The 27,316-nt window shown below is 33.8% G+C and overlaps 1 protein-coding gene across 8 annotated transcripts in view; it reads left to right on the top strand.

Moving 5' to 3' along the window:
- The window catches only part of NOL4 (nucleolar protein 4), a 307,016-nt gene that overhangs the window by 225,961 nt on the left and 53,739 nt on the right, over positions 1-27,316 (top strand). For 4 of the 8 annotated variants that reach the window (XM_037508675.2, XM_037508677.2, XM_054694108.1 and 1 more), the window contains 3 exons: positions 1,194-1,373; positions 2,079-2,270; positions 19,169-19,282. In XM_037508675.2, coding sequence (XP_037364572.1) covers positions 1,194-1,373; positions 2,079-2,270; positions 19,169-19,282 — 486 coding nt within the window. The remainder of the gene's footprint in view (positions 1-1,193; positions 1,374-2,078; positions 2,271-19,168; positions 19,283-27,316) is intronic. The other 4 variants (XM_054694107.1, XM_037508682.2, XM_037508679.2 and 1 more) reach the window with 1 other exon arrangement.

The raw sequence follows: 27,316 nt of genomic DNA on the forward strand, positions 1-27,316 counted from the left end.
TTTTTAGACACTGCTCATTTAAAAGTTTTGATTATAAAGTTTTTTGAAAGTTTTTTGCTTTGTTGATGGATTTGAAGGCAGCTGTTGCTGTTTACAGAGATTATCATCATTTTGCTTGGGACCACATACTATCTAAGTTATCATGTGTGAAAACTGGGTTGTTAATCTGGTCTTTTAACAACTGATTTCTATGCCACTCCATATTCAATTGCAAGTGAATGAAATTCAGATTGAAGTAAAAACATAAACGGCAGGGGGTAGAGGGCGTATGGTATCTCATAACTGAAGGACCCTCGGGTTAATTTCAAGCACAGTTGAATCTAGATGCTGAAATGATGTTATCAGGACTATTTCTGTGCTGCTTGGCTCTACTGAATTCAACTTGATTTCATTATAGACAAGCTTTCTTCACCTAGAGGTAAAGTTGTGACATGCCTATTTAGGGTAGACAAGTTTGGTGCCCATAGGATAGAGACTTTGACCTTTGAAACAGGGACAATTTTTGAAAAGTTACTGTGCTGACAAAGTAGATGTCACAGTGGAAGCCATGGTTGGTCTTGTATTCAAATATCAAAATTTGAAACAATTATCTTGATAGGCATTTATTTTCTTTTGCACATTAGGAAGCACTAAACTAACAGTTCTTTGGAAGATCTGGTTCATTTCTTCTAAAACAGAACAGGATGCCCTCTCAAGACTCATCAACAATTTATAAGTTGATTTTGAAAAATGTCTTACAGATAACACATAGTCTCAATAATATTTTATATAGTCTCTTTGGGCAAATCAGTTAAACATGATCACCCCTCAATATCCTGATCTGTTTAAAGAAAAATAGTAGTTTGAGGTCATTTCCATTTGTAAAAACATGTGATTCAATGATTCTCTTACAAAATTGACTATAGGTTGAATTTTCATTGTAGAATATGAATTTTAGTAGAAATAGTAATTTGCTTTTGAAAAGCTAAATTTAATAACTTGATAATGGTAGAAATGTTCCATGTGACTTTTGAACCTTGGGAATGTGACTGACATGGCTTTTAAGTTAATTTTAATTAAAATTAAAATAGTTGCAGTTCTGGAATTAATCACGTAAACAAGTATTTTAAAAAATAGCTGAAATTAAAACTAAAATAAATTTGATAAACATGAGCAGTGAATTTAAACACAACTAACTACCCTTTTCTTTTCAGTCTCCTGCACATAGCTACTCAAGCTACGATTCTGGCAAAAATGAGAGTGTGGACCGGGTTGCTGAGGACATATCTCTAAACAGGGGGGATGAGGATGAAGATGACCACGACGACCATGACGATTCTGAGAAAGTGAACGAGACAGATGGCGTGGAAGCAGAGCGACTGAAAGCTTTTAATGTGAGTCCTGTCACACTCCCAGTGTGCCTTCATTTTTAACACTTCACTTTCATGTTGTTGCTTGTTGGTAAATGTGGATATTTTAGAGACATGTTTGTTTAATTTACAGAAGGATTTAAAAAGTACATGAAACACTCTTTGCCAACCAGACACCAGAATTGCTGTGTTTTGTTTAGAATTTTAAAGCCAAATGTGCGCTGAAAACTGGAGTTGTGTTGTGTGAGTATGCATGTTTACTAGTGGATGAAGGGGGCCTCAGCTTATTCCTCGGAAGAGTACGCCCGTCATCACTTATTTCTGTTGCTTTCCCAGCTTATCTAATTATGCATGACAAGAGTCAATTGTTTGTTTTCAGAGCTTAGAACACTGTGCAGGGTAGCCATGTAAAAGTTGTATTTATCATTAATAGAAAATGTTATGGGATGCTTAATTGTCGCAGTCTACTGTTATTTCCTGATTTTTCTACACAATAGTCTATTCTTTTCTGTCTGTCTGTCTGTCTGTCTGCTTTTCTCTCTCTCTTTCTCTCTATTTATTATCCAACCATTTAGAAAGTCTTTAAAGGGTGTTTGCTTAAAAATTCTGGCTTTCCATTGCAAAGTTCTCCAGAAAGAATATTTTCCTATCGGTAATCAAGACAGGAAGCTAGGAACAGAAGAGAGCAGCCCTCCAAACCCTTCTCCTCTGTCTCCCTCTTGCCAACAGATGTTTGTCAGGCTGTTTGTAGATGAAAACTTGGACCGAATGGTCCCAATCTCTAAGCAGCCCAAAGAAAAGATCCAGGCTATCATTGACTCATGCAGGCGACAATTCCCTGAGTATCAAGAGCGTGCCAGAAAACGTATACGTACTTACCTCAAGTCCTGCAGGCGGATGAAAAGAAGTGGTTTTGAGATGGTGAGTTTTGAATTAAAACACAGCCCTAGACTCCATCAAAATCCCACATGTAAACCATGACACTATTTTTTTTTTCATCTTAGTGTCTTTTATTTTTTTTCCATAATGTCAGGTCAAAAGGGGGTTTTGTTTGCTTGTTTGTTTTTTTTTTTTTTCCCTTCTCATCTTCCAGAAGTATTTATTCCCTTGTTTATTCAATAAGGAATATCTTGTGAGACTAGTGGTCACAGGCCCACATGGTACCATGTCATAGTAAATGAGGGTGGTGATAGAAGTAAAAAGCAATGAGAACAGCATCTCATTCATGTTTGTTTTCTCTCTGCCACTATAACATGCATATGAGGTTAACCAAGTTTTGAACTGAAACACTAGTTGTTGCGTTAGATGGCATGTGAGAATGGCTTTCTCTGTGACTAAAGGAAATGAATAGATCGATCTAAGTAGTACTGTTTTTGTACCAATCGCTAACAAATAGCAAACATTGAAAATAAAGATGGAGGGATTAAAAACCCTCATGTGCAAAATAAGGCTTTGTTGTACTCAATGTATTGGGTATTTGTGGATAATAGTGTGAGATTTTACATTTAGCTGAACTTCATAGAGGCATAAAATTATGCAGACATTAGATTACTTATAGAAATTAGATAACAATAGCACTTCATTCCACTTCACCTGACTTAATTATAATACCTAGAAATAGTACATACATTTACAATATTTTTATTTTGTTTGTTTTATCTTTGTAAATTGAAGAGCATTGGGAATTTTCTGAAAGCATGTTTTTTAATCCTGGCTCCATAAAAGCAAAGACTGTGTTTGTGCTGTGTGCCTCTAATTTATTCGGTGTGATAGGGTAGGACTGTGTGCAGATAGGAAAGGCTGCAGAATATGTCACATATATGTCACATTTTTCAGATGTAAGTGAAATGACAAAAGTAACAAATTCACTGACTTGTATTTTTCTACATTGGTTTGTAGAAATCCCTGAGATATATTTTATAAAGAAAAAATTACTTTCTTAGAGAGAGGCAGTCTGGTCAGGAGCATAAGGCTCAGTCCCCAGAAAACTTGGTTTGAGTTTGTGGATTCACCTCTTGTAGCTATGTGACCTGGACAGGTTATGGCAACTGCCTGTGCCTGGATGCCACCTCTGGAGAGATGATAGCTCCTGATATAGAGCTGTGAGGATATATACATTGTCATATGGAAAACTCTGGAAGTCACTTCTGACATACAGTAACCCCTCAGTAAATCTTAACAGAAAATATTACTAACCAAATATTATTTAACTTATCACCTAAAAAAAGTTTCCCAAAATATTTGCATTATATGATCACAGAACACTCCATTTACATATGTGCTTGCTTCTCAGAACAACTACATTGAAGTTAGAATATAACTTTAAGTCATTTGAAAATTAAAGTGGCACAGTTGTGCATTACCAAACTATATTATGACAACAGAAGTGGGTGGCATGGTATATGAGAAATTGAGAGGTTGAAGAAAATGAAGCTATTTTTCCTATTACAGATTATTAAAAATTATTATCAGTGCCCAATAGAAGAGAGATGATAGACAAAAAAAAGACATCTCCACAAGTATAAAAACCCAGAATCGTGGACCTCCCTGGTGGTGCAGCAGTTGAGCTCTGGGTTGCGGAGCTGCCCACAGCCTCTGCAGCACCGGTTCGATCCTTGGCCACCGGGCGAGGGTCCCACATGGCGCACAGACCTCTCCTGTCATCCGCTGCTTCCCTCAGCAGTGTACTTCGTCAATCTGCTCTGCTTTCCCTTCTGGCTCTGGTGAATTCTCTCACCCTTCCGCGCTTCTGACTATACCCAGTGCTTGTATAAATAAATAAATCTTAAAAAAAAAAACAAAACAAAAAAACAAAATCGTGACAGTGACATTTAGTTCAGTAACACTTTGTAATTGACATAACATTCCATAGGAAAATATATCTTAGCCCGGTACAATGCACAATATATTCTTTTGTCTTTCAAGAACAATAAAGATCATATCCAAGATTTTTATTTTATCAGCATCTGACATTACTATTTTTTCTTAATCCTTTAATATTTAGAGATTGTTTTCTTTAGTAAAATTTATTTTATTTTTGATGGTTTAAAATATTTCCTTAATCATTTCTTAAAAGAAAAAGATCATTGTCATATAAAATGCTTCATTTTTCTAAGGCATGTTTGAGACATTCACAAGTGTTTTATTGATTGTCATTTTTATTGATTTTATTCACTTCAATATGGCCATTTCTTTGGTAGAAGCCTTGTGCTATATGTAGAGAACAACAAAAGTTAACTATTACAAAAAAAAAACATAGTTTCACAAACTAATCTTAAAAGAAATATATTATTCAGAATTGCTACATTTAAATTTTAATAAATTCCATTTGTTCACTTGCCCATTATTCACTTATGTATGGTGTACATAACATCATGCAAAATAATAAGGAGCAACATAAGATGTGTATGACTTATTAGGAAAGTATAACATTTTCTCTTGATTTATTTGAGGTGACAAGTTTGGGAAAATGAAATGCTTAAGTACTAACACAAGGTCTAGATTTAAGTGTAAATGAACAACATGGATGGAAACTGATATTGCAGGTTAGCCCACTTTTGTTTTCTGTAGCACTTAATTTGGAGCATGAGGTAGAAATTGGGTCATTTGAATATTCATCCTTATCTAGAACAAATTGGAAATTGTATAACTAGAATAGATAGTAATTACAACTAAGTATTAGACACAGATATTTTTGCTCTCATTTTTTTGTATTTGATAGAATATCCATAAGTTTTTTTTAAAACAGTTAAGCATCATTAAACAAAAATTACTTTTAATATGGTGTTTTAGTCAACATGAAGAAAGTATTATCTTCAGTATGTAATAGATTTTACACACAATTTTATTACATAATACTTAACAGGTCAACAAGGCAACCTAAAGAAGTTTTAAATATATTTGTAAAATGGAAATTGTAAAACCTAGGGGTATTTGGTAGGGGTATCTATACTGTGTAATGAAAGTGGCATTTAAGTTTTATTCTATTTACTTAGAAAATTCTAAGGGAGGAAACTCCTTAAATAGAATGAAATACAAAGTATTGGATTATATGTTTTCTTCTTTTTAAATTTTATTTTATTGACATACTCCAAAATTCATATTCTGGCAATATTTGCTAACTGTACATACAATACATCAATAATATTAATCAGCCAATGTTTACTATGGCTGTTTACGCAGTGTTGTTTATCGAGTAGAGTAATATATACTAGGAGCCATGGAATAAAAGAATAAGTCACATTCCTGAATTATATATTTCCTAGCTGACTTTACGAAATTCAAACAGATATTTACATAGAAATGGTTTCTCTCAACATACTTTAGTGATACACTTGAGAAACTTAGCTTTCTTTTTAACTTTCTGGGGACCTTAATATAAAATCTAGTCATGTTTAATTATTACATACTATCCCTTCTTAAGAATTTACACACCAACACATGTACTTTTAATTAACTTCAATGAATGCATACAAATTGTACACATTTCTGCATTCATATTTCACAGGAATTATCAAGTCTGCAGGTGTTGATGGCTTAAGTAACCTAAATTTGTCATTTTTCCAAATAGTCTCTATAATGTGAGAAATAGTCATACTTTTCAATACATTTCACCAGTTTTCACTCTTATCAATCATCTCAAATCATAAAATCCTCTGTTGAATATGAAAAGGATGCCATATGAAAAATTAATCAGTTTGCTCCATAGTACTGACTTAGTTTTCATTAGATTTTAAGAGTCTAGAGAGTTAAGCAGCCATTAAATTAATCCCAAAGTAGAATCAAATTGTTACTGGTTTTATTGTGCAACTTTGACATCAAATTCCTTCAGCTGCTTTTCTGAAGAATTTGATCATTGCAGAAAAAAGTTATATCACTAAACCTCGATAATCGAATTCAATAAACTCATCTTGAAAAATCACCTCTCTACTTGCTTTTTAACATGTGATTGACTGAAGAAATAAATCATGCATTTTTGTGTAAAATTTTGCCAAGGAAATGGTCCATTTGGCTACTAAATATCCACTATAAATAAGCTTATTTTAGTAACTTCTTTTAGAATATCACTCTAGAAAAAACTTGTTTCTCCTGTGGAGATCGTTTTCTATTTCTTCATCACTAGCACAATGTAACTTAATTTGTTTATTTTGATAGATTTGTTATTTAGAATTTTCCTAACTTCACTGCTATGACATTGAGAGCCAAAACCTTTCTAAGGTCCCAATTATCTTTTGTTTATATTAGTGTACTTATTTCCTGGGTGGCAGTGATATCAAATTTAGGGGGGAAAGTTATATATAAATTTAAAAACAAGTTTGTAAATAATCTAAAAATTATGAAACAACATAGTTTTTTAATACTATCTTATAAGTTCTTTATTCTTTTTCAGTAGCTCTTAGAATATCCTCCTTAGGCTATTTTACCTTCTGATCTCACAGTTAGTCCTTTTATCAGAAGATAAGTATTAATGTTTAGAAAATTGTACTATTTTTGAAGGAATTTGACTAACACATCATTTGCCTCAACTTCTTCACATTATTCTTTAACTTGAGTACAACTGTAAAGGTTTCTCTCTTTATGACCAATTAATTTAATTGATGCTAATTAGCAAATACATTCATTTGAATTCCCCACCTGCTATTTGTACCACTTTTTGCCCTCTTTCTTATAGACTGTATGTCCATTCCCCAGTAGAGTTTTATACCATTCTCAATGTTCTTTATTCATAGCATTTCTTTGTAATTATATCCTATAATTCCCTCCTTAATGATTTTGATATCTGACCTTCTGAATTCATTGTTATTTCAATTTAGCCATTATGAATATGTATAAAATTTAGTTATCACTCAAACTTCAGAGAAATAATACAAATTTTGACAATTATCTAAAAGTTCTCAATTATTCCTTTCTTTCCTTTCAAAGGAATATCCTGATATCCTGGTCTTCTTTGCACAATCTGTATAACTGTGCCTCTGTTTCCCTATCATTCTACCTATTTGAATTTATCAATCATTCCAACATTTTCAGTTTTTCTTTTCAGTGAAAATGAGGATAATTTTCTTTTCTGCCTTAAAAATTATCCCCAACATCCTAGAAAAGCTTTCTCATTTCTCAGTCTTCTACAATCTATGTTCATCTTTCTTTACCAGATTTGTTAGAAGATTGTTTTACTTTCACGGATCACAGGTATTACCACCAACTCCCGTGGCAGAGCCTCACATTCAGACACAGGTCCTCACTATTATACTGAGTTAGTTTTTATAGAGATCACATAATTACCTCTGCATCAGATGCAAAAATTTTATTCTTAACTCATTTTCTTGAGGTTCTTGTTATTTCTATTCTTCCTCATTTACCTTTTCCTGCTTTTGGACAATTTCTAAGATTCTATACTTGACCTAATAGTATATTCTCCTATCCACAGCTGCTTTTGTACAATAGCAAAATATTCACAGTGTAGAATCCAAATCTTTTAGAAAGCTTGAGCATTTTATTTCAAATGTCTGTCAGATGCTAAACAAATAATGTTATAACTTCACTGAATTCTTTGTATTTTCCCTCACCCCTTCTTCTACCAATCTACTACATCTACCAAATCACTGGTAAATTCCTCTTTTTTATTTTTTATTTCTTTGGTAAATTCTTCTTGACTTGCCAATTTTTGTTTATTGTCCTCAATTTTTATTTTTACCATTGTTCATAGACGTAGGTATTTGACCAACTTTTGCACATAAATTTTGCATCCTGTATTTCCATATTTCCAAATAAGTCCCACAATTTTGAATTTTATCTATTCTTACTATTGTTCTAGTCTATCTCATACCTGTACCTTTTCATCTAATGCTAATAAGTGCCTATTTCATCACACTCCCAACCCTTTATCCCCTGAGAGAAAGAACTGAGGTTTGTGTATAAGATTTTGGCCTTTTTTCTCCAAAAGTAAAGTAATGCTAAGTAATGAGTAAAAATGGAGTAGAAGGATGACATTTTTTACACTTAGAAAAAACACCACTCTCAAAAAAATTTAACAAAGCAGAAAGGCTTAAAGATTCAAACGCTTAAGAAATATCTAAAGATGTGCCTTTGCTTCTGGAGTAGTCTTTCTCAATTCTGGCTTTGAAAGTGTTAAACTTTTACCATCTCAGAAAAAATTCTACATTTCCCCATTACAATAAATTAGTACATGACCTTTTAAAAGAGATTTAGGTCAATTTCTGGCATAGCTTTAATTCCCATACAGAGTATGTGGGTGTGTGTGTGTGTGTGTGTGTGTGTGTGTGTGTGTGGTTTCTGTTACCAAGCATGAACCCCCTGCCAAGGTGCAGAGATACCAATATGACACTGACTTTTGAATAAAGAAAAAGTTTTATTTCAATGTCAACTAGCCAGGATGCAGAAGGAAAGTCTCAAAGCAGACAGAGGCTTTTAAAGATTAAAATTGGGGTTAGCAATAAGGAAGGATGGAGAGTGGCAAATTATAATTGGTTAGTCCCAATTCCCAATGTGATCCTGGTCTTTATACTGGATATTCCTCATTTTGCACCTTTTACTTTTGAATTGATTGCATGAATTCTTCCATTACTGTTAGTTATATTAGGACTGATGTTTGGTCACCAATCATTGAGAGGTCAATTTAAGGTCAGGGTATCATCCATCTGCACATGTTAAATTTGTGGCTTATCTTCACTGCATCAATGGGAAACAAGTCTTAAGAGGGAAATTAGATAAGCTTGGATCATGGCAGATTGCTTGTGTGGTCTAGGAATTTGAGGGCAATTGACCTTTGTTTTGGTTCCTGCTTGAGTTTGCATATTCCTCAATCTTGAGGGATTTGGGGCAGTCATCCCTCTGGTTATTGCAGACTGAATCAGGCATATATCAGGTTTAAGGAATGGAAATGTTTAGCATTTGATTGTAAAATATTCACTGGGTTACACATGTGTAAGTTGAACACTCATTTTTTGAGTAGGTGAGGATGGAAGACATTTATTAAAACAAGCTAGAATAATTTTAAATCATACTCATATATTAAACTCTCAGACCAAACATTAAATCTGTTAATGTTTCTGAGTCAGGGAGAGAAAAAAGCAAATGTTTTCCATTATACCCACCAAAAAAATGTAATTTACCAGTGTTGTAGGTCATATTTTTAAAAGCAAAGTTTTTCTTAAATCTGGAAAAAGCAAAACACAAATCTCAAACAAAAAAATCATTAAAATTTTTATTTGTCCTAAATAATTCATTCCATGTAGAAAATCTAAATCTTATTAAAATTTGTAAATTATTTTTATTAAGATAACATTGTTTTATAATGTTACAGATTCAGAAATAAAAGCTCTCCTATCTCTTCCCTCCTATCTCTTAAGGTGTATATTAACATACCACCAAGGTACCTATAGTTCTCCAGAGTCCAGATTTTCTGCATAAAATCTGCAGTTTCTTATTCTCATCCAGTTTTATGATAAACCAGTATTTCCAGACTATTTTTCAAAGTCCTTTTCCTCTGCTTCTTGTGAACATAAAGTGTTTGAGTAAATAAATAACGTCTGCAAATGTGTAAAAAGACTTTAAAATGACCATAATTAAGATCTGCTCATTACACAGTTGACAAGGAAATTTAGTCAATTTTGTGTCGTACAATATTTTAGAATAATAACCAGAATTGACATTAATATTATACCAAAATATATTAGGCTTTAAAAAAGCTTTATATCATTTTTATTTTTTTAAAGATTTATTTATTGATGCATACAAGAGGTGGGGTACAAGCCAGAGGTGCGGGGGGAAGGGGAGGTGAAAGGATTCACCAGAGACAGAGTGGGGAACTGAACAGTCAGACTGACTGAAACACACTGCTGAGGGGAACAGCCGTTGAGACAGAAGAGGTCTGCTTCACCATGTGGGCTGCTTCCTGGCTGGCCAGGGATCGAACTGGTGCTGCAGAGGCTGCGGATTGCCCCGTAGTGCAGGGCATAACTCCTTGCACCACCAGGGAGGCCCTATATAATTTTTAGCTCCTACATTGTTATGCACATACTTGCTACACATCTTTGAATGTGGCCATGCTTCCCATGAAAATTAACATACCAAAGAAGTCTAATTTGTTTTATTATTTTTCTTAACACAAGGAGAAAGAAAAATTCCATGGTTTATCTCAGGAAATCTTCTGAGATCTCCTTTACTTGTTCATTAATTGCAACTATTTGAAATTTTGATTTCAGGAAAGTTTTGTCATATTTATTAGAAGGTTTGAATCATATTACTCTGAAGCAATACTTAATCACCCATTTAATCAAAGTGACTAATATTTTATAAGAAAATATAAAAGACTTTCATGGTCACAAACAAAAGATAGCTTTTAAGATCAAGACTAGATTCACTTAAATTAACCAATAGCCTAATGGTAGAAATGACATGAATTTATTTTGATAATACAGATTTTGTTTTCCAGGTAAACTACTTAAACAGTTTACAATCTGTTATTAAAAGCTGGCCATAGATTAATCTTTTGTCCCTACAGCAGAAGAAAGAAATTAAAATCTGTTTTTTGCATAAGTACCTCCTGATATTAAAAGTTAAAATCCTTATGCAAGTCATTTGATCTTATCCAACTTGACTACATATATGATTTCTGTTCCTAAGATTCCTTTCTCACAAAACTTCTACATATTCCTTTTCCTTTTGTATTTTGTCTTATAACTTTCTTTCATCTCATTATAAAAAATAACTAGTTTTATGTTGAGATTTACTCCCATATAAATATCTCCTCTCCTTATATTTTCCACTTCTTGCTGAATAACCAGGGATGATGAATTAATCTGGGGCTGTTAACAGTAGAGTGAGTGGCTAATAGAACCTCACTGGACCCCTTTCATTTAGACTGCAGTTGATTCTCAGGGTATTGGTCTTTCCAACTCTTCAGGAATACTCTTCAGGAATAGGATCTTCACAGTGAAGGAGAATATATTTAGGAAATAAAGAAAGTTAGAAACATGTTCACGAGTAGCAGACAAAGTCACACTCAAGGACTGTACACATATTACAACATCTAGTTCCTTAAGGTTACAATAAAATTCAATCTTAAGAAATGATCCCATATGTAACAGTTCATTTGGGTTCAATTTGAGCCTACTTCCAAGGCAACTCATACCCTAAGTAGAGCACTGGGAAAGATTTGTGCAAGGTTAGTTTGTTTTTTCCAATTCAAATATTCATAAATCATAAAGTTGAAGAGTAACTAGAGTGTAAAGAATTTAGCCAACATAGTTGTAAGGGTTACTCACCATGGCATCTTTTACTTTTAACAAAATGTTGACCTGAGCCTATTCGAATACAAACCCCACCCACATTCCTTCTACAAACACTAATACCATGTAAAAGAAACACTAAAAAAAAAATAATAACCTGGCTAAGTGCAAATGAAACAGCAAAAATTTTCCCAGCCATGAAATTCACAAACAACCCAAGTTGTAATCTAATGGAGTAATGATGTACGAAGATAGAAAAAGGTGAATATAGGCCAAAAAAAAAAAAAATCAAAGCCAGGGTCTGAATGCCCACTCAGGTTTGTGACAGACAAGAACATGATGGAGAACTGTGTATGTGACCCTGGAAGGGCTCGTCATCCATTGAAGGGAATTAGTAACACCTAATTACTACTTCAAGAAATAGATGATAGGCACTGTAAGCATTGAAATTAAAATCTTTCTAGATGGGTTCATAGATGGTAAGAGTCAGTCAAAGAGAAAACTGATAAACTGGAACTTGGAACCATGGAAATTACTCATGGAAATAAAAAGAGAAGGAAAATATGAAAAAAAGTTAAGATGGAGAATAGAATAATAATGATAGACCTAATTGTCTCTGCAGAAGAGAAATTAGAATAAGGAAGAAACCACATTAAAACACATGAGGAGGGAGGCAAATGAGTATACCATGAATCCTAAGAACAGAGAAATATAGTAGTCCTGAGCAGTACAAATAAAAACAAATCCACACCTAGTAAAACTATAGCAGACAGTAGATTCAAGAAATTGTTAAATGTTGACTGGAAGGAACAAGTGATTATCTACAAAAGAAGAACAGACTGAACATACTTCTTGTCCTCAAAATAGATGTCAGAAGACAATCTTCAAGCTACTAAAAGAAAATGTTTGTCACTTTTTTTGGACAAATTACTTTCATCTAAAGATAAATGCCAATGAAATTCTACTTCCAAAGTGAGGAAGAGATATTTTGCACAACTACTAACGTTACCACACACTGATTATCTCTGAATGAATTAAAATGCACTATAAGAAAAAGGAAACTGAACCAAGAAGAAAATAATGTAAAATTGGCAACATTGGTGAGGAAAACTGAAGAAAATCTTTCTGATTTTATAGCCAGTGGATCTTGGTTCTTATCTGTGCTTTGCCAGTCAATACTTACAGTCTTGTATACATAGCTTCAGTTTCCTCATGGAAAAAAATGGAACAAGTATCACTATCACACACATGAAAACCAGCAGCACTATGTGAATATAAAATCTCCTACTTGATCCAGTACTTGGTATCTGAGAAATGTGAAAACATGCATTCTAATCTAAAAGTGCATTGCAAGCCTTCCTATACTGGAAGATCCTTATTGTCTCAATATGTTGAACTACTTAAATTATTGAATCAAATGTATCTTTCTTTAATCCTTCTCACTAAGAACAGCCTTAAATCTATCTTTCTTCTGTGTGCAAACTGTACTTTGTGGTACATCTTTTGTAGTTTTATTTTATCCTGTCCTATTTTTACTGTTTGTATATGGGCCTTACCTCCCCAATAAGAACTTATGTTCTTGAGTACTCTGCTTCTTAACTTGTTCATATCTGTATCATCTACAATGTCTTATATATTGCAACTAGTTGCTAATGCAAATTGCTCAGTTCATGTTCAATTAAATTAAAATTGTTGACTGAAGAATGAGTGAATGAATGGCTATTTAGTAATGTGTTCCTTTGTGGTAGAAATTAGTTGGGAGGTAAGCTAATTTTCACCACGTGCTCTTGTTTCACAGTATTCTACTATTGGTATTTCAAATTTAAAAGTTTATGCTAAGTGAAAATCTGGCCTATTATATTTAAAATATTTCAGGAGATTTTTTCACCGAAAAGATAGCAATTAACTGTAATTTTAATTCTTTATAACTCTTTATACATGATTTTTAATGTATTTTTATTTGGCATTTAGTATGATTAGGTAGTGATACTAATGAATAAAATTTGTGTGTAATTTTAGGTTTCAAAACTATTATGGGAAAGATACTATCATTCATAATATTCATAAAATGTTAGCTAACCTGGGCTTCTAAGTATTAACTATAAGATTTATTATTTCCACTTGAATTTATGAAAGATTATTATTAAAGCCCAATTGTGTCTGAATTAAGGCCAAAGTATAGACTAATAATTTGTAATGAAATATTGATAATCAAACCCTAAATAAAGGTTATTTAGCATTACTGCATTTACATATTTAATTGAGACATATTTGAAACAATGTTTTAGAGCAATATTATGTCAATAAAAATATATATATTTTAAAGATTTATTTATGCATACAAGAGATGGGGTACAGGCCAGAGATGTGGGGGGTGAGAGGATTCACCAGAGACAGAGTGGGCAACAGAACAGGCAGATTGACCAAAGTACACTGCTGAGGGGACCAGCGGGTGAGTCAGGAGAGGTCTGCTGCGCCGTGTGGGTTGCTCCTTGGCCAGCTGGGGATCGAACTTGTGCTGCAGAGGCTATGGATTGTTTCACCCCTTGCGCCACCAGGGAGGCCCCAATAAAAAAATACTTTAAAAACAGATTTCAAACTCCTTTTAGATTAGACAAGAGAATTTTCTCAAATAACTGAAAAGCCTAAGCATTCCCACATAGTTGAAGCCATAGATTCAAAATACCTATTTCTTAACTATGCTTCTCTTGTATAATTAGTTTATTTCTCAGGCAGGTCCTTTCTACCTGTTGGGAAATGCTGCCATTATTAACACTAAGTCCTTATTCATAATCCAAGAGTAATCTTCCAACTCCAGGTGCTTATTTCCATGAAAGGATTTTGACCAACCCTATTTGAATCATAAGTCAATGTCTTGAAACTGTTGACCTACTATTTTTGTCTGTATCCATATCCTTTAAAATACTGGAGTATCTGTGATTCAGAATTCAGACATTTTCAAATTTGGGATACATGATTCTGTTTATTGTGTAACACTCACAGCAACATCTAGGAAAATACCACATCTACAAATATCTCTCCCACAAAGCATATACTAACAGAAAGTAGGAAGAAGAAAGACTATACTTTCATTTCTGTCCACTGAGTATCACAAATTTAAAAAAAAAATCTTTTTTATGCAATCTTAGGGTTTTAAGAAAAGATGGTAATGCTATAATATACATTATTGCATATAGATATACCCTATGAGCTAGACATTGTATTAACTTAAAAGCTCTGTGATGCCAGAAGCAGTATTAAATTTTGTTGGTCTTCATGTCTTTGGAATTGGTGCAGCACCTGATAGAGAGCGCACATTAAATACATTTGTTGAATAAATAAATGAAAATATTGGTGACTTTTCGTATATTACTTCATGGGGTTCTAACTGCCCCATGATACAGAGATTACTTTTCCTAGTCATAATTTAATGAATGAACCTTATTTTTGTGAGTTATGAAAATAGAAATAATGATACCTGACAGGATGAATGAGGCTAAGAGACACTAAATAGCAAAAGCAGACAAATTTCAAGTAGCTGATAATACAGTGCTATCCAGGTTAATCTGACTCTGTTGTTATATTGTTACTTTATTCCATTAATGTTTCCAAATCAAGCTACGAGGGCAATGAAAGGGATAGTTTAAGAGCTACAACTTTCTACAAATTCTGTAACAATTAGAATATGAGTCATAGTTTAGTCATAGTCATGCCATCTTATGGGGAGAGTCATATCATCTGAGCTGCAGAATTCTTAAATTGTGTATTTTATAAAATAATAAGATGTGAAAAAATAATCTTAATTTACCCTATCTAAATCCCAATTTCTAAATAATTTGCTTTAATTATTTTGATAAATCTCAAGCTCCTTAAAATCATTGTTGTATCCCTGTTGCTGGCAATCTGGCCCTGTCTAATAACATGACTAAACTATGTTTAATGTCAGAGTCTACAGAGTGTCACCACAAATAGAATCTTCCATTCTTGATTTCCTTTTACTTTTTCATAGTTAAAAAAATAAGCTTGCAACATCCTATATGTTAAGCAGAAGTTCAGCATACTCTAACATTTTTTTTTTTTTAGTTATAATTTCAAGACCAAACATTGGAATAATTTGTTGATGTGGTGCATTTTACATGTATATAAGTAAGGACACATTTACATTGTGCCAACAGCAATCACATCTTAAGTCCCCAATTAAAATGTGACTTTTTAACCTCCTAAAGCTTCATGCGACAGTTTAGCCATCTGTTTAATGAAACAACCACCACTGATTTAGGCATACATAATTATAACAATAAGAACAGTGCTGGGGAAAGATCAACTCATCCCACTTGAGAATGACAGTTAATTATGAAGAGATAATTAGTGTATCTGTGTATATATGGGGGGTTAATATTATCTCATATTCAGGGAAAGAAATAGGAAACAAATGTTAATTTAGGTATAGATCAGGTAATTACAATAAAGAAAAAATCAACAAGCAACTATAAACCAGAGACATGCTACCTGGGGGCTGGGGTGGGGGAGAGGAGGGATTAGGGCCAAAATAAGGGGGTGGGGATTATATGGAGAGTATAACCAAAATTAAAATGCATACATTGTGCAAAAATGAAAAATAATGTAAGAATTATATAAAATGAAGAATGCATGATTATATATATTTTGCAATCATTTAAAAATCTTCTAAGATATATACTAATCTTTACTGAAAACTATTCAACTAGAAGTGTTGCTTTTTATAAATTATCCATTAAAGTATTTGCATTTGATACTTAAAAAATAAACTTATTACATGGAAGTTTTTATATTTTATTAATCTCTCATTGATGTAAAAGGGAATCTTAGCACTTGAATCCCTGGTGAAATCTATGACTATAGCCCTTAACATATCCTGATAATTATCTGCCAGGAAGAACCTAAGGCATGATATTTTAATAAACTTTCCACTATCAAATGTGACGAAGAAAGAGTTTCTGAGATGGTTCTCAGAACTTACACTAAATAATAGTTTTAAATTTATCTGTTGTAAAATTGCTTTATAAGAAGCAAAACTGATTCTCACTGTCTTGGTATAAGTACTTTTGATATGTTAAATGGATAAGCACCAAATTATGGAGGAAAAATAAAAGACTTTCCTGCTAGTATCTTATGACCAGGGGCAGCATAACTGAGTTCTCTGTGTATGAGCATTGACAGTAATTATTGACTCATCACTATCACATCCACGGAAATGTTTAGCAGGATTGCCTCACAGGAGAGAAAGAACTCTGCTTGGCTCCTCATTCTCATTTTGGGCATGGAACTAAGCTTCATTATGTTTCATGTACAATAATTTCTTGGTACTTCTGGTTGTTCCAACCAGAAAATCATATGACTTTAGACTGACAGTTTAGAACATGCGATGGAACTTACATATTTTCTTTGTGCTATTAATGAAGAAGAGTTCTAAAGTATTAATAGGAAAATATATTGGGAGGATTTCAATACTTTAAGGATTTTAAGGAGATCATAATATCTGCTTGAACGGAACTGTAATTGGTTGTAAACAGATTCCTCCGCAGACATGTGTTTAGTATATTTAAGAGCTCTAACTTTAGTTAAGCTCACTGAGGCCTTAGTTGTAAAATTAGTCTAAATATTTACTAGGAAATATTAGTCCTAACTATCACCAGACATCACTGTGAATCCAGGTGTTTACACATGCATGTGATCCTGGGTAAGGTGTAGAATCTTTCAGAACTTTCATTTATTTTTCTCTATGAGCGACTTAAGTAATCCTCACTAGAGTTGTTTAGAAGACTAAAACAATAATGAACCTAAGCTTTTTGTGTTAATGCCTGTACAACCTAAGCACTTAATATGAGTTAGACGTCAATAAGATTTATTTTAAAATTAAATTGGGATGGTACTAGTTTTCTTCTTGGAGGTAAAATATATATTTAAAATAAAATAAATTCTTTGAAAAATACCTTTATATTTCATAAACTAATTGATTCATTCTGCAGAAGCAATAGGAAATTGTATTTATAGCTTTATGGTAGCCTTTTCATTTTATGGTAGCCTTTTTGCTTTGCAAGTATTTCTTTTTGACCCTCCTCTGTTTCCAACACACAGTCCTGTCTTTATAATTTCCTTTTCAAAAATCTTCTATTATATTTCCCCTGTCACTTCAGGGGCTCTCTATACTTTTTTTTTTTTTTTTTTTTTTGCAAAAACATAACTCTGAATATCCTAATGTTTATTGTCAAAGTTGTCTGGCTAACATTTCAGATGTACACAGTACATTTTCTACCTTTTGCCTGCAGAGTTAACATTTGAGGAAGTTTGCTGACACAGCAGCAGTAATTACTACCTAGTTCAATCAACATCAGAGTACAGTTTCTTTCATATTACACAAATCACACTAAGATATATTTGCTAAAACACTGGTTTGAATTTAGCTGTTCTAGAATATTGTTTGAGACATAAACTCTATGATTCAATTTGTTACCTGCCCAGAGTCAGCAAAATGAACCAAGTACCATAAAAGCATGTGCACTTTCATTTATATATATTTATATATAAAATATTAAAAAGGTCTTTATTAGTTTGGAAGCTTCTACTCAATGGCATTCATACATATTTTGAATCGAGGCTTTGAAAACCCTAAAGTGGCATGCTCTACTATATATGTTAACTATCTAAAAGATAATCTTATTTTGTAGTTTTATGTTTTTCCATCTCATCTGGTTTAATTTTCATTTTATTTATCATTTACTTGTTTTAATTTTGAAAAAACATCCAATATCATTAAGTATTTCATCTTTCAGTTAGATGAATTATCTGTAATTATGGGAAAAATAATGGAAAACTTTTCTGATGATCACAAATGATATGGAGAGTTGCAAACAATTTGTAGTTAATTAGGAAATTAGTTGGAGGGTAATTAATTTCTATGTGGTCTACACTGAAGATAGGCTTCCAATTTTCACTCTATTAAATTAACATTGACTCATTTAATAAATAAAACAAAACATAGGCACACACATCGTAAACATCAAACTTGTGACATCAAAATTGCTCCAGGACCAACTTTTAGTTTGCATTTAAGTATTTTAATCACATCAGTAGTGTCACAACTTAGATTGCAAATATTCATAATACTTCATTTTAAGATCAACATGGTTTGATTATCAGTTTTTCCAATTGTGTTTCAGCCCTGTCACTTGTTTTTGTTTTGTTGTGCATTGTCATGTGTCCAAAAAGACTTAAAGGACTTGTTTTATTTGCAAAACCTGGTCAGTACTTTTGCCACTGTCTGTTCAAACTTCAGCTCGATGGCCCAGACTAAATACTTGTTACAATGGAGCTGTGGGAGTAAATGGTGGATCTGTGTAGCAACTGTATTTTTAACCTCTAACTAGCTTTCATTGCTCATCTTTGCAACTCCCATTTCCTCTTTCTATTGAAATAAGTTTACTTGAAATAAATGGATACTCCTGCACGTCCTGTGAACTCTTCTAAGGGTAGCATTGGTCTGTTAATGATACTGTTAATAATTTTTTCAATTTTTTTTCTCTTTTTTTTTAGTCTCGACCTATTCCTTCCCACCTTACTTCAGCAGTTGCAGAGAGTATCTTGGCCTCAGCCTGTGAGAGTGAGAGTAGAAATGCCGCCAAGAGGATGCGTCTGGAAAGACAACAGGTACTGAAGAGTCTTGGGGGTCTGGTATACACTGGTAATAACAAACATGGCTAATTAAGGATTTTTTATAAAAAAGAAAATAATATGAATAGATTTAAAATTACAAAAAGTTATAATTTTTCTGTATTTCTATAAATTTTAACTTGTAGATGCATGTTCATGCAATCAATAGAAACCTAAGAACAAAAATGTTTTATGGTAAAAATAGACAATTGTAAAGTTAGTGTATAATCTAAAGGTCAATTGCTTATTGAAATAAGAGTCTCTCCCTGATTATTGACAATACATTTTTTAATTTACTTGATCATGTATGCTAGTGACATGGTTATGTTCACTTTGAATGAGCATCTCATGTTTCCTCTGTTCTACTGCCAATGTCCATAGAATGTGCTGGGAAGGTGATAGTACAATGTAACACGGAAAGACTAGAAAGTTATGAAATGAAACTATAAAGCAGTGTAAATCTAGGTCCTGGGCTTACTTCCTCATGAATGAATTATTTACCGTATATTAAGTATCATCTTTCTAAATATTTTTCTATTTTATTTTTTATTATATATTTTTTTTACATAATTGTTCATTTTTAAACAATGTTTGCTTCCCCATAGAATTTGGGGTGTAGTCCCCATAGAATTTCCTTCAGCAATGCACCCGTGTACCATCACCTTAGTCCCCTGTGCTCCTCCCTTCCTCCCTCTGATGCCTCCCCCTCCTCCTCCCCTGTAGTATGTTTCTGATTTATAATTGTTGGGTTTTGCTTTTTTGTGTTTTGTACTGTTATTATTTTTTACACTAATGTCTTATTTGGTTCCCCTATATTCCTGCTAGTGAAACCATCCAATATTTTTTTCTTTTTCCTTCTGGCTTATTTCACTGAGCATAACTCCTTCTAGCTCCATCCATGTTGCTGTGAATGGCCTTAGTTTATCTTTTTGATTGCTGAATAGTATTCCATTGCATATATATACCACATCTTCTTGATCCAGTCATCTATTTTCTAAATCTCTTCTCTAAGGATACACCCACTGGAAATGGATGTGTAGTTTTTGTGCATTATTCACTGATGTTTCACTCAGTTTCCCCCTGCATCTATCTGTCTCCCCTTTTCAGAGCTTTCTTTGTTTTCATTTTCTCTCATTCTCTTTTTTTTTTTAACATTCTTTTCTTTTTTAAAGATTTATTTATTTATCCAAGAACCAGGGTACAGGCCAGATTTGCGGGAGGGTGAGAGGATTCACCAGAGGCAGAGAGGGGAACAGAACAGGCAGACTGACAAAATCCACTGCAGAGGGGAGCAGCGGGTGAGACAGGAGGGGTCTGCTCTGCCATGTGGGACCCCCGCCAGCCAGCTGGGATCGAAACAGAGCTGCAGATGCTGTGGACAGCTTTACAGCGCTGCGCTCAACTGCCTGCGCCACCAGGGGAGGCCCTCATTCTCTTTCTTAGTAACCTATAATATAAAGAACTATATTTCACTATATAATAGCGTATGTTATACATAAAAGTATTCTGTATCCTGAATTTTACATTATTTTTATAACAAATTATCTGGGTGCTTCATATTTCTAATTGAAGTTAGAATGAAGATACCAAATTTTAGTCCAATTCTGTTTTTTCCTCTGTGCCAATGACTTTCAAAGAAAAAAGGAAAAAAAACAAGCTTTTCCATTCCAGGTTTAGAATATTTAAAAATGTTTTAGAGTGACATTTTTTGAATTTTGTATAATAGTAAAATGGCTAATGCTAATAGTGCTAAATTATGAAAAGCCTTTAAAGAATATAGTAATAGCTTCAAATAAAATGTATTTTGAATTTCTTAATCATTTTTGTGAGCAGTACTTATTTACATATGCATATCCCCAGTTGAGAATTTTATTATTAGAACTCTAAAATTTTTATTACTAAAAATGAGTTATAGCATACTACACAATATCATCTAGCATGGTAATAAATATTTCACATTCTGGAGTTAAATGAATCTGGTTTTCATTCTCAAATTACTGTTATATATTCTGTGACTTTCATGCTGTTCCAGCTCTCTGTGGCTCTATTTCTTCATATGCAAGATAACAATACCATAACTAATCCTATAGGATTGTTGTGAGAACATTACATGTCAGATTTATGTAGTTTTTTGTCTGGCACCTAGTAAACATCAATACATTCAGTCAAGAAAATGAGATTTTAACTGATGTTTTATTTTTTCTGTTTCCTACCAGTGAAACTAGAAAGAAGAATTAACAGCACCATCTCAAATATAGGAATTTTAAAATTAGAATAAGTCCTTTTGAGAAAAGATCACAAATCTAGAAATTGAAATAGTAGAGTTCTGGAACTGAATGGGTTCTCCTAGTTGTTGTCTTGCCATATATGCCACCCAGTGTACACTCTACAATATCTCACAGTATCAGTCATAGAGTTGTTATGAACATTAAATATCTGATTCATGTTGTACACTATTATATCACTGCAAAATCCCCCAGTGTTGATCATCCATCAATATTTCATCCAACCCACTTAAAATTGTTAGCCTAATCTTCCAAGTGAGAAATACAAATAATAAATTCTTATCTTTATTGTGAGGATTTAATAAGACAATGCAAATGAAAGCATAGTATATGTAATGAGTTTCCATAGTACTAGAGATATTACTTATACCATTGGTTGAATACATCAAGTAGGGCTAAAAATCTATATTAGAGTTGTTCTATTTTCAAAGCACTGTAATCATTTTGAAGTTTTTTAAAATGGGCCCAAATTTGCTTTCGGGAGTTTCTACCCCTAGGGGGAAAAAAACAAACAAACTCCTAGCTATAATGAGTGTGACATCTTACTAGTGTCCTAGGCATAAGGACTGGTTTGGTGGGGACCAGTGATTCTTAACCCTGCTTCTATATTAAATGTTTCCTTTTTTTTATGTCCTTATAGTTAGTGTTCATTTATTGCAAGGATTTGTCACCTGAGAATAGGCATGTCCTATATTGCCCCCAGTTGGAATGTTCTTTCCCGAGCTCAAAAGGGTTCAGTGGACTCAGCCTTTAGGGGAAGTTGGAAGAAATGATTAAAAAAATACATTTTATGACTTATTGAAAGTCTAATACATACTCTAAAGACATATGTTTCATTTATTTTTTTCAAAATTCCCACAGCAGGTTATTATTTTGCTCATTCATATATGAGGAAACTGAAGGTCAGAGAAGTGGATGATTTCTTCAAGGTTACCCAGCTGCCTGAGATAGTCTGGGTTGAGTTTCTATTATGTGAGGCTGACAGTTAGGATTGCTCCACAGCCCAACACCTTTTTATTGATTATCTTCATTGAGAGGAAACCCATGTTGTGGAACAAACTATTAGGACTCATGTAATTGGTGCCTCTGTTCACAGTGTTTTTTGACAGTACGGATTTTTTTGTTGGAAAACTATTTGCTTTATTCATAGTTTTGCACTTTTTCATATTTAGCCAGCAAGGTTTACCTAGTAAGCAAGTTATTCCAATCAGAATATTTTTGTTTGAATATCAGCTTGAAAGATTATAAACTTCCTGAAGTCCTTTCCTCCACCTAGGGGAGTAAGTCATACACAAAGAAAACTGGTTTAGTGTTTTCTTTAGTATTTTGAAATACAATGAAAATAGAAATTTTAGGGGCCTCCCTGGTGGCGCAGGCGGTTGAGCATTGCACTGTGAAGCTGTCCACAGCCTCTGCAGGGTGGGTTCGATCCCGGCTGGTGGGCAAGAATCCCACATGGCATGGCAGACCTCTCCTGTCTCGCCCACTGCTTACCTCAGCAGTGTGTTTCATCAGCCTGCCTGTTCTGTTCCCCACTCTGTCCCTGGTGAATCCTTTCACCTGCCCACGCATCTGGCCTGTACCCCAGTTCTTGTATTAAATAAATCTTTAAAAAAAGAAAATAGATATTTTAAAATAATTTCCTCTGACTATGAGTTCCACACATTTCATTTGGCATGCCTACAAAAGCATCTACAAAGTGCTTTTTAGCTTCACATCAAAACACTAAATGAGTGATGGGAGATACATCCCCTTGTTGCAACTTCACCTTGCCCAAGTGTAAAAGGCAAATGTTTTGGGGGGTGTTAGTGATGAGATCATCCTTTTCTGTGCTCATTCTTAACCCAACTCATAATTCTTAGAATTTTCAGTGTCTCAGATTCTTCATTGTGCTCCTGATTTTCCATAGATGCAAGAAAGTTAAACTGGGGCAGTTAAAATCTGGATTCTGTTAAACTACACATCTGATTGCTTCCTGCTCATGGTTAGCCACATGTAGGGCTGTAATTATGTGCGCCCTTCAGAGTTCATGAAGCTTGATGAATTAATTGGATTTTATAAAGCTCTTTGAGCTATGAACATGAAAGCTTTTATGGATGTTTTAAATACTTTATTTCATATTGTCCACCTTGCACCAGAATCCAGAGGAGGCTTTCTGTTATAAAGCTCTGGCCCTGAAGCATGCCAGTGGCAAGGACTGCTTCATCAGGAATAAGATTTCACAGAGTGAAGGTCAATCCCTAATGCACAATAGCACATATTCAGCATTCCTGTTTGACATGAAAATTGGGGATTCTTAGGTTATATAAGAAATTCTTCCTCACTTTGACAATTCAAAAAGGTGGATAAAGTCATAGTTCACTTTTATAATTCTATGACATAGCTCAAATTTAATGATTGCCTTTTACAGTCTTTATTATTTGTGTATTATTTCATTACTATTCCCTTATAAACAAAGATATCTCAGTGTTCTTGGTTACAATTCACTCAATAGAGTGATAGAGACAAATGTAAGAGATCAGAACCAGATATATTGTAGTAATTTATTACCCATCTCTGTATGTTTGGCTTTTGAGGGATTGACATACTTTTTATTCCTAGGCTTGCTGGTGGAAATAGGTGGTTTCTGAAAAATGTGAGAGATTCTTTGGTTTATTTTCTCTATTCGGGTCTTTCCATTAAGTTAGTTTATAATTCTACAGATAAAGCCAATTATCAAGGGCTTTCCAGGGTCAGTGCAATAGTTGCCATGCGCACTGTTGATAGTTTTGTGATGACTACCCAGGACAGGTGGGAAGTCAATGGGGGGCTGTGATGAGTGAAAAGAGAACAATGAGAGAGAAGGGGAGATGGGATGTTAGTTGCATGTGACATAACAAATTGTGAGAAAGCAGGGGGAAGTACTAAAAAACAAGTTTATTACTAAGTTAAAATAAGAAAATCATTACTAACCAGTATGAAGCCATTCACCCAGTATCTGAAGATATTTAGTAAGCCCATAGCTCCTGCTACTTTGCTTTCTTCAGTAGTGTAGAATTCACTGAGACTTAGATGTCTTTGTGATCCTTCCCTTTGTTCTGTTACAGTTCTAATGAGTGGGCATGTTATTAGAAGAAATGCAAGTATGGGTACAAAGTTTGAAAACATACCCACTAATTTTAATGCAGACATTGGGAAATCTTGACTAAAGCACCATGGAAAACTATCTAAAACACCATGGTCAAGAAAAAAGTTTTTGAGACAGGCAGCTTTTCTTTCATATTTCATTCTGTCATTGTATGCCCTGTTAGTGACAGTTACAAACATTAACAAATACATAGGATTCGGTAGTTAAATTCTTTCAAACATTGTAATAGTGAGATATGACTTGAAATTTATTTCTATGTTTTTCCAGTTCTCATCCCTAAGCTACTATTTCTCAATCATCCTCAGAGTTTATTCTACACCTAGTATTTTTCTTTTTTTAAAGATTTATTTATATAAGCACTGGGTACAGTTAGAGGCGTGGGAGGTGAGATAATTCACCAGAGACAGAGTGGGGAACAGAACAGGCAAACTGATAAAATACACTGCTGAGGGGAGCAGTGGGCATGGCAGAAGAGGTCTGCGAGCCATGTGGGACCCTCGCCAGTTGCCAGAGATAGAAGTGGCGCTGAAGAGGCTTCGGGCAGCTTCACAGCCCAGTGCTCAACCTCTGTTCCATGGAGGGAGGCCCCCTAGTATTTTTCTTATAAATAATATTTGGGAGAAAAACATTTTTCTTTGATCTTTCAACCTGTGTTTCAGCATGACCCTTTCATCTAAAGGAGAACACTTACAAGATAAGATAAAGTACTATCTAGAGTAGTTCTTGGAATGTGTTGTGCTTCCTTTCTAGTATGTATCATCTTAGACTTTGAGAAAGAAAATACTTCCCAAGTTATCTAACTGTAAATGGTCTTTTTTTAAAAAAAGATTTGTTTATGCATACAACAGCTGGGGTACAGGCCAGAGGACTCACCAGAGACAGAGTGGGGAACAGAACAGGCAGACTGACTCAAGTACACTGCTGAGGGGAGCAGTGGGTGTGACAGAAGAGGTCTGGTATGCCATGTGGGTTGCTCCCTACCTGGGGATGGAACCCATGCTGCAGAGGCTGTGGATTTCTTCATAGTGTGTTGCTTAACTCCTTGTGCCACCAGGGAGGCCCCTGTAAATGGTCTTATTTTCATCATTAATAATATGGCAGCAATAGCAGAAACACTTATTGATACAGTACTGTAGGAGGTATCTTACAAATCTATTTTATGTAATTGTTATGGTTTTAATGAAGGAGTAAACTGAAGCTTAAAGCTAATAAGTAACTCCCCATCAAGGTCACAGGATAGATCAGAATGGAGCCCCACTTTGATTCAATCCTCATACTTTTTAAAATCATGTTTATTGCCACATTAAAAAAATCTTTTCAGTCTTATAGGCTTATTTAAAGAAATATGTAAAAGAAAAATACAATTTGCTAGTGATTTCACCACCTAGTGCATTCAACCTTATTTTCATTGCAAAGCTTTCTGTAGGTCAGGAGCAAAGTGAAGAGGGTACCCGGTGGACTGTGGTGGGGGATTATGGATAATTTGGTGATAGGTGTGGTGGCATACATCTGAAGAGGTGTGGACTTAATACCCCTAAATCACATACAGTGTGGTAAACCATTAACTTCATAAAAATGGTATCATTAAAACTAAATAATAAAAAGCAAAATAGTATCACATTATAACCTTCCATTTTGCTTAATTTGAATATTTACTATATCACCATGAATAGAGATTTAAAAGTCACTTAATAATTTAAGTATTTTTTTATTAAATTACAATATCTTGGTTCTGTTTTTACTAGCATAATTTATAGTGAAAAATAATTAGCTTTCTGATTATTCCTTTAGGATAAATTATGATAAATGGGTAAAAATAACAGCAAGATTTCAAAGTCTTTGATATATACAAGGTAGTACCCTTAATTACTGTTATTCTAAAATAACCATTTCAACTTGTTTATGAATATATACCCATCAAAAATTCTATTTTAGCATCTAGAAATCTTTATTCTTAGCCAATAGTTCCTAACCTTCTCAAACACAGTATACATTTTTATAATAAATGTGAAAATGCCCCACATTTAGATCCTATAATGCAATTTATAGTAAATATAAATTATGCCAACAATTAAAAATAATTGATATAATTATTTGATATATTTTTTACATCATTTTTCATTTTTGTACAATGTATGCATTTTCATCTTGGTTATCGTCCCTGTAAAATTCCCACCATCCTTGTGATCCTACTCCCTTCTCCCTCCCCCACTCCCCCTTTTGTGTGTCTGTGGTTTATAGTTGCCTGTTGATTTAGATTTTTACTTATTATAATTAGTCTTTGTCCTGATCCCTTATTTAAGTTTTCTAGATTCCTGCTATGAGTGAGACCATCCGGTATTTTTCTTTTTCTTTCTGGCTTATTTCACTGAGCATGATCCCTTCCAGCTCCATCCATGTTGCTGCAAATGGCATGAGTTTATCTTTTTTGATTGCTGAGTAATATTCCATTGTGTACATGTACCACATATTCTTGATCCAATCATCTATATCTAGGCATTTGGGTTGTTTCCATAGCTTACCTATTGTAAATAGTGCTGCAATAAACATAGGGATGCAGGTGCTCTTTGGAATTAATGTTTCTGTGTCCTTTGGGTAAATACCTAGGAGTGGAATTGC

Source organism: Talpa occidentalis, unplaced genomic scaffold, assembly GCF_014898055.3.
Source record: "Talpa occidentalis isolate TD23 unplaced genomic scaffold, MPIMG_talOcc4v2.1 talOcc4.13, whole genome shotgun sequence".
Taxonomy (NCBI): domain Eukaryota; kingdom Metazoa; phylum Chordata; class Mammalia; order Eulipotyphla; family Talpidae; genus Talpa; species Talpa occidentalis.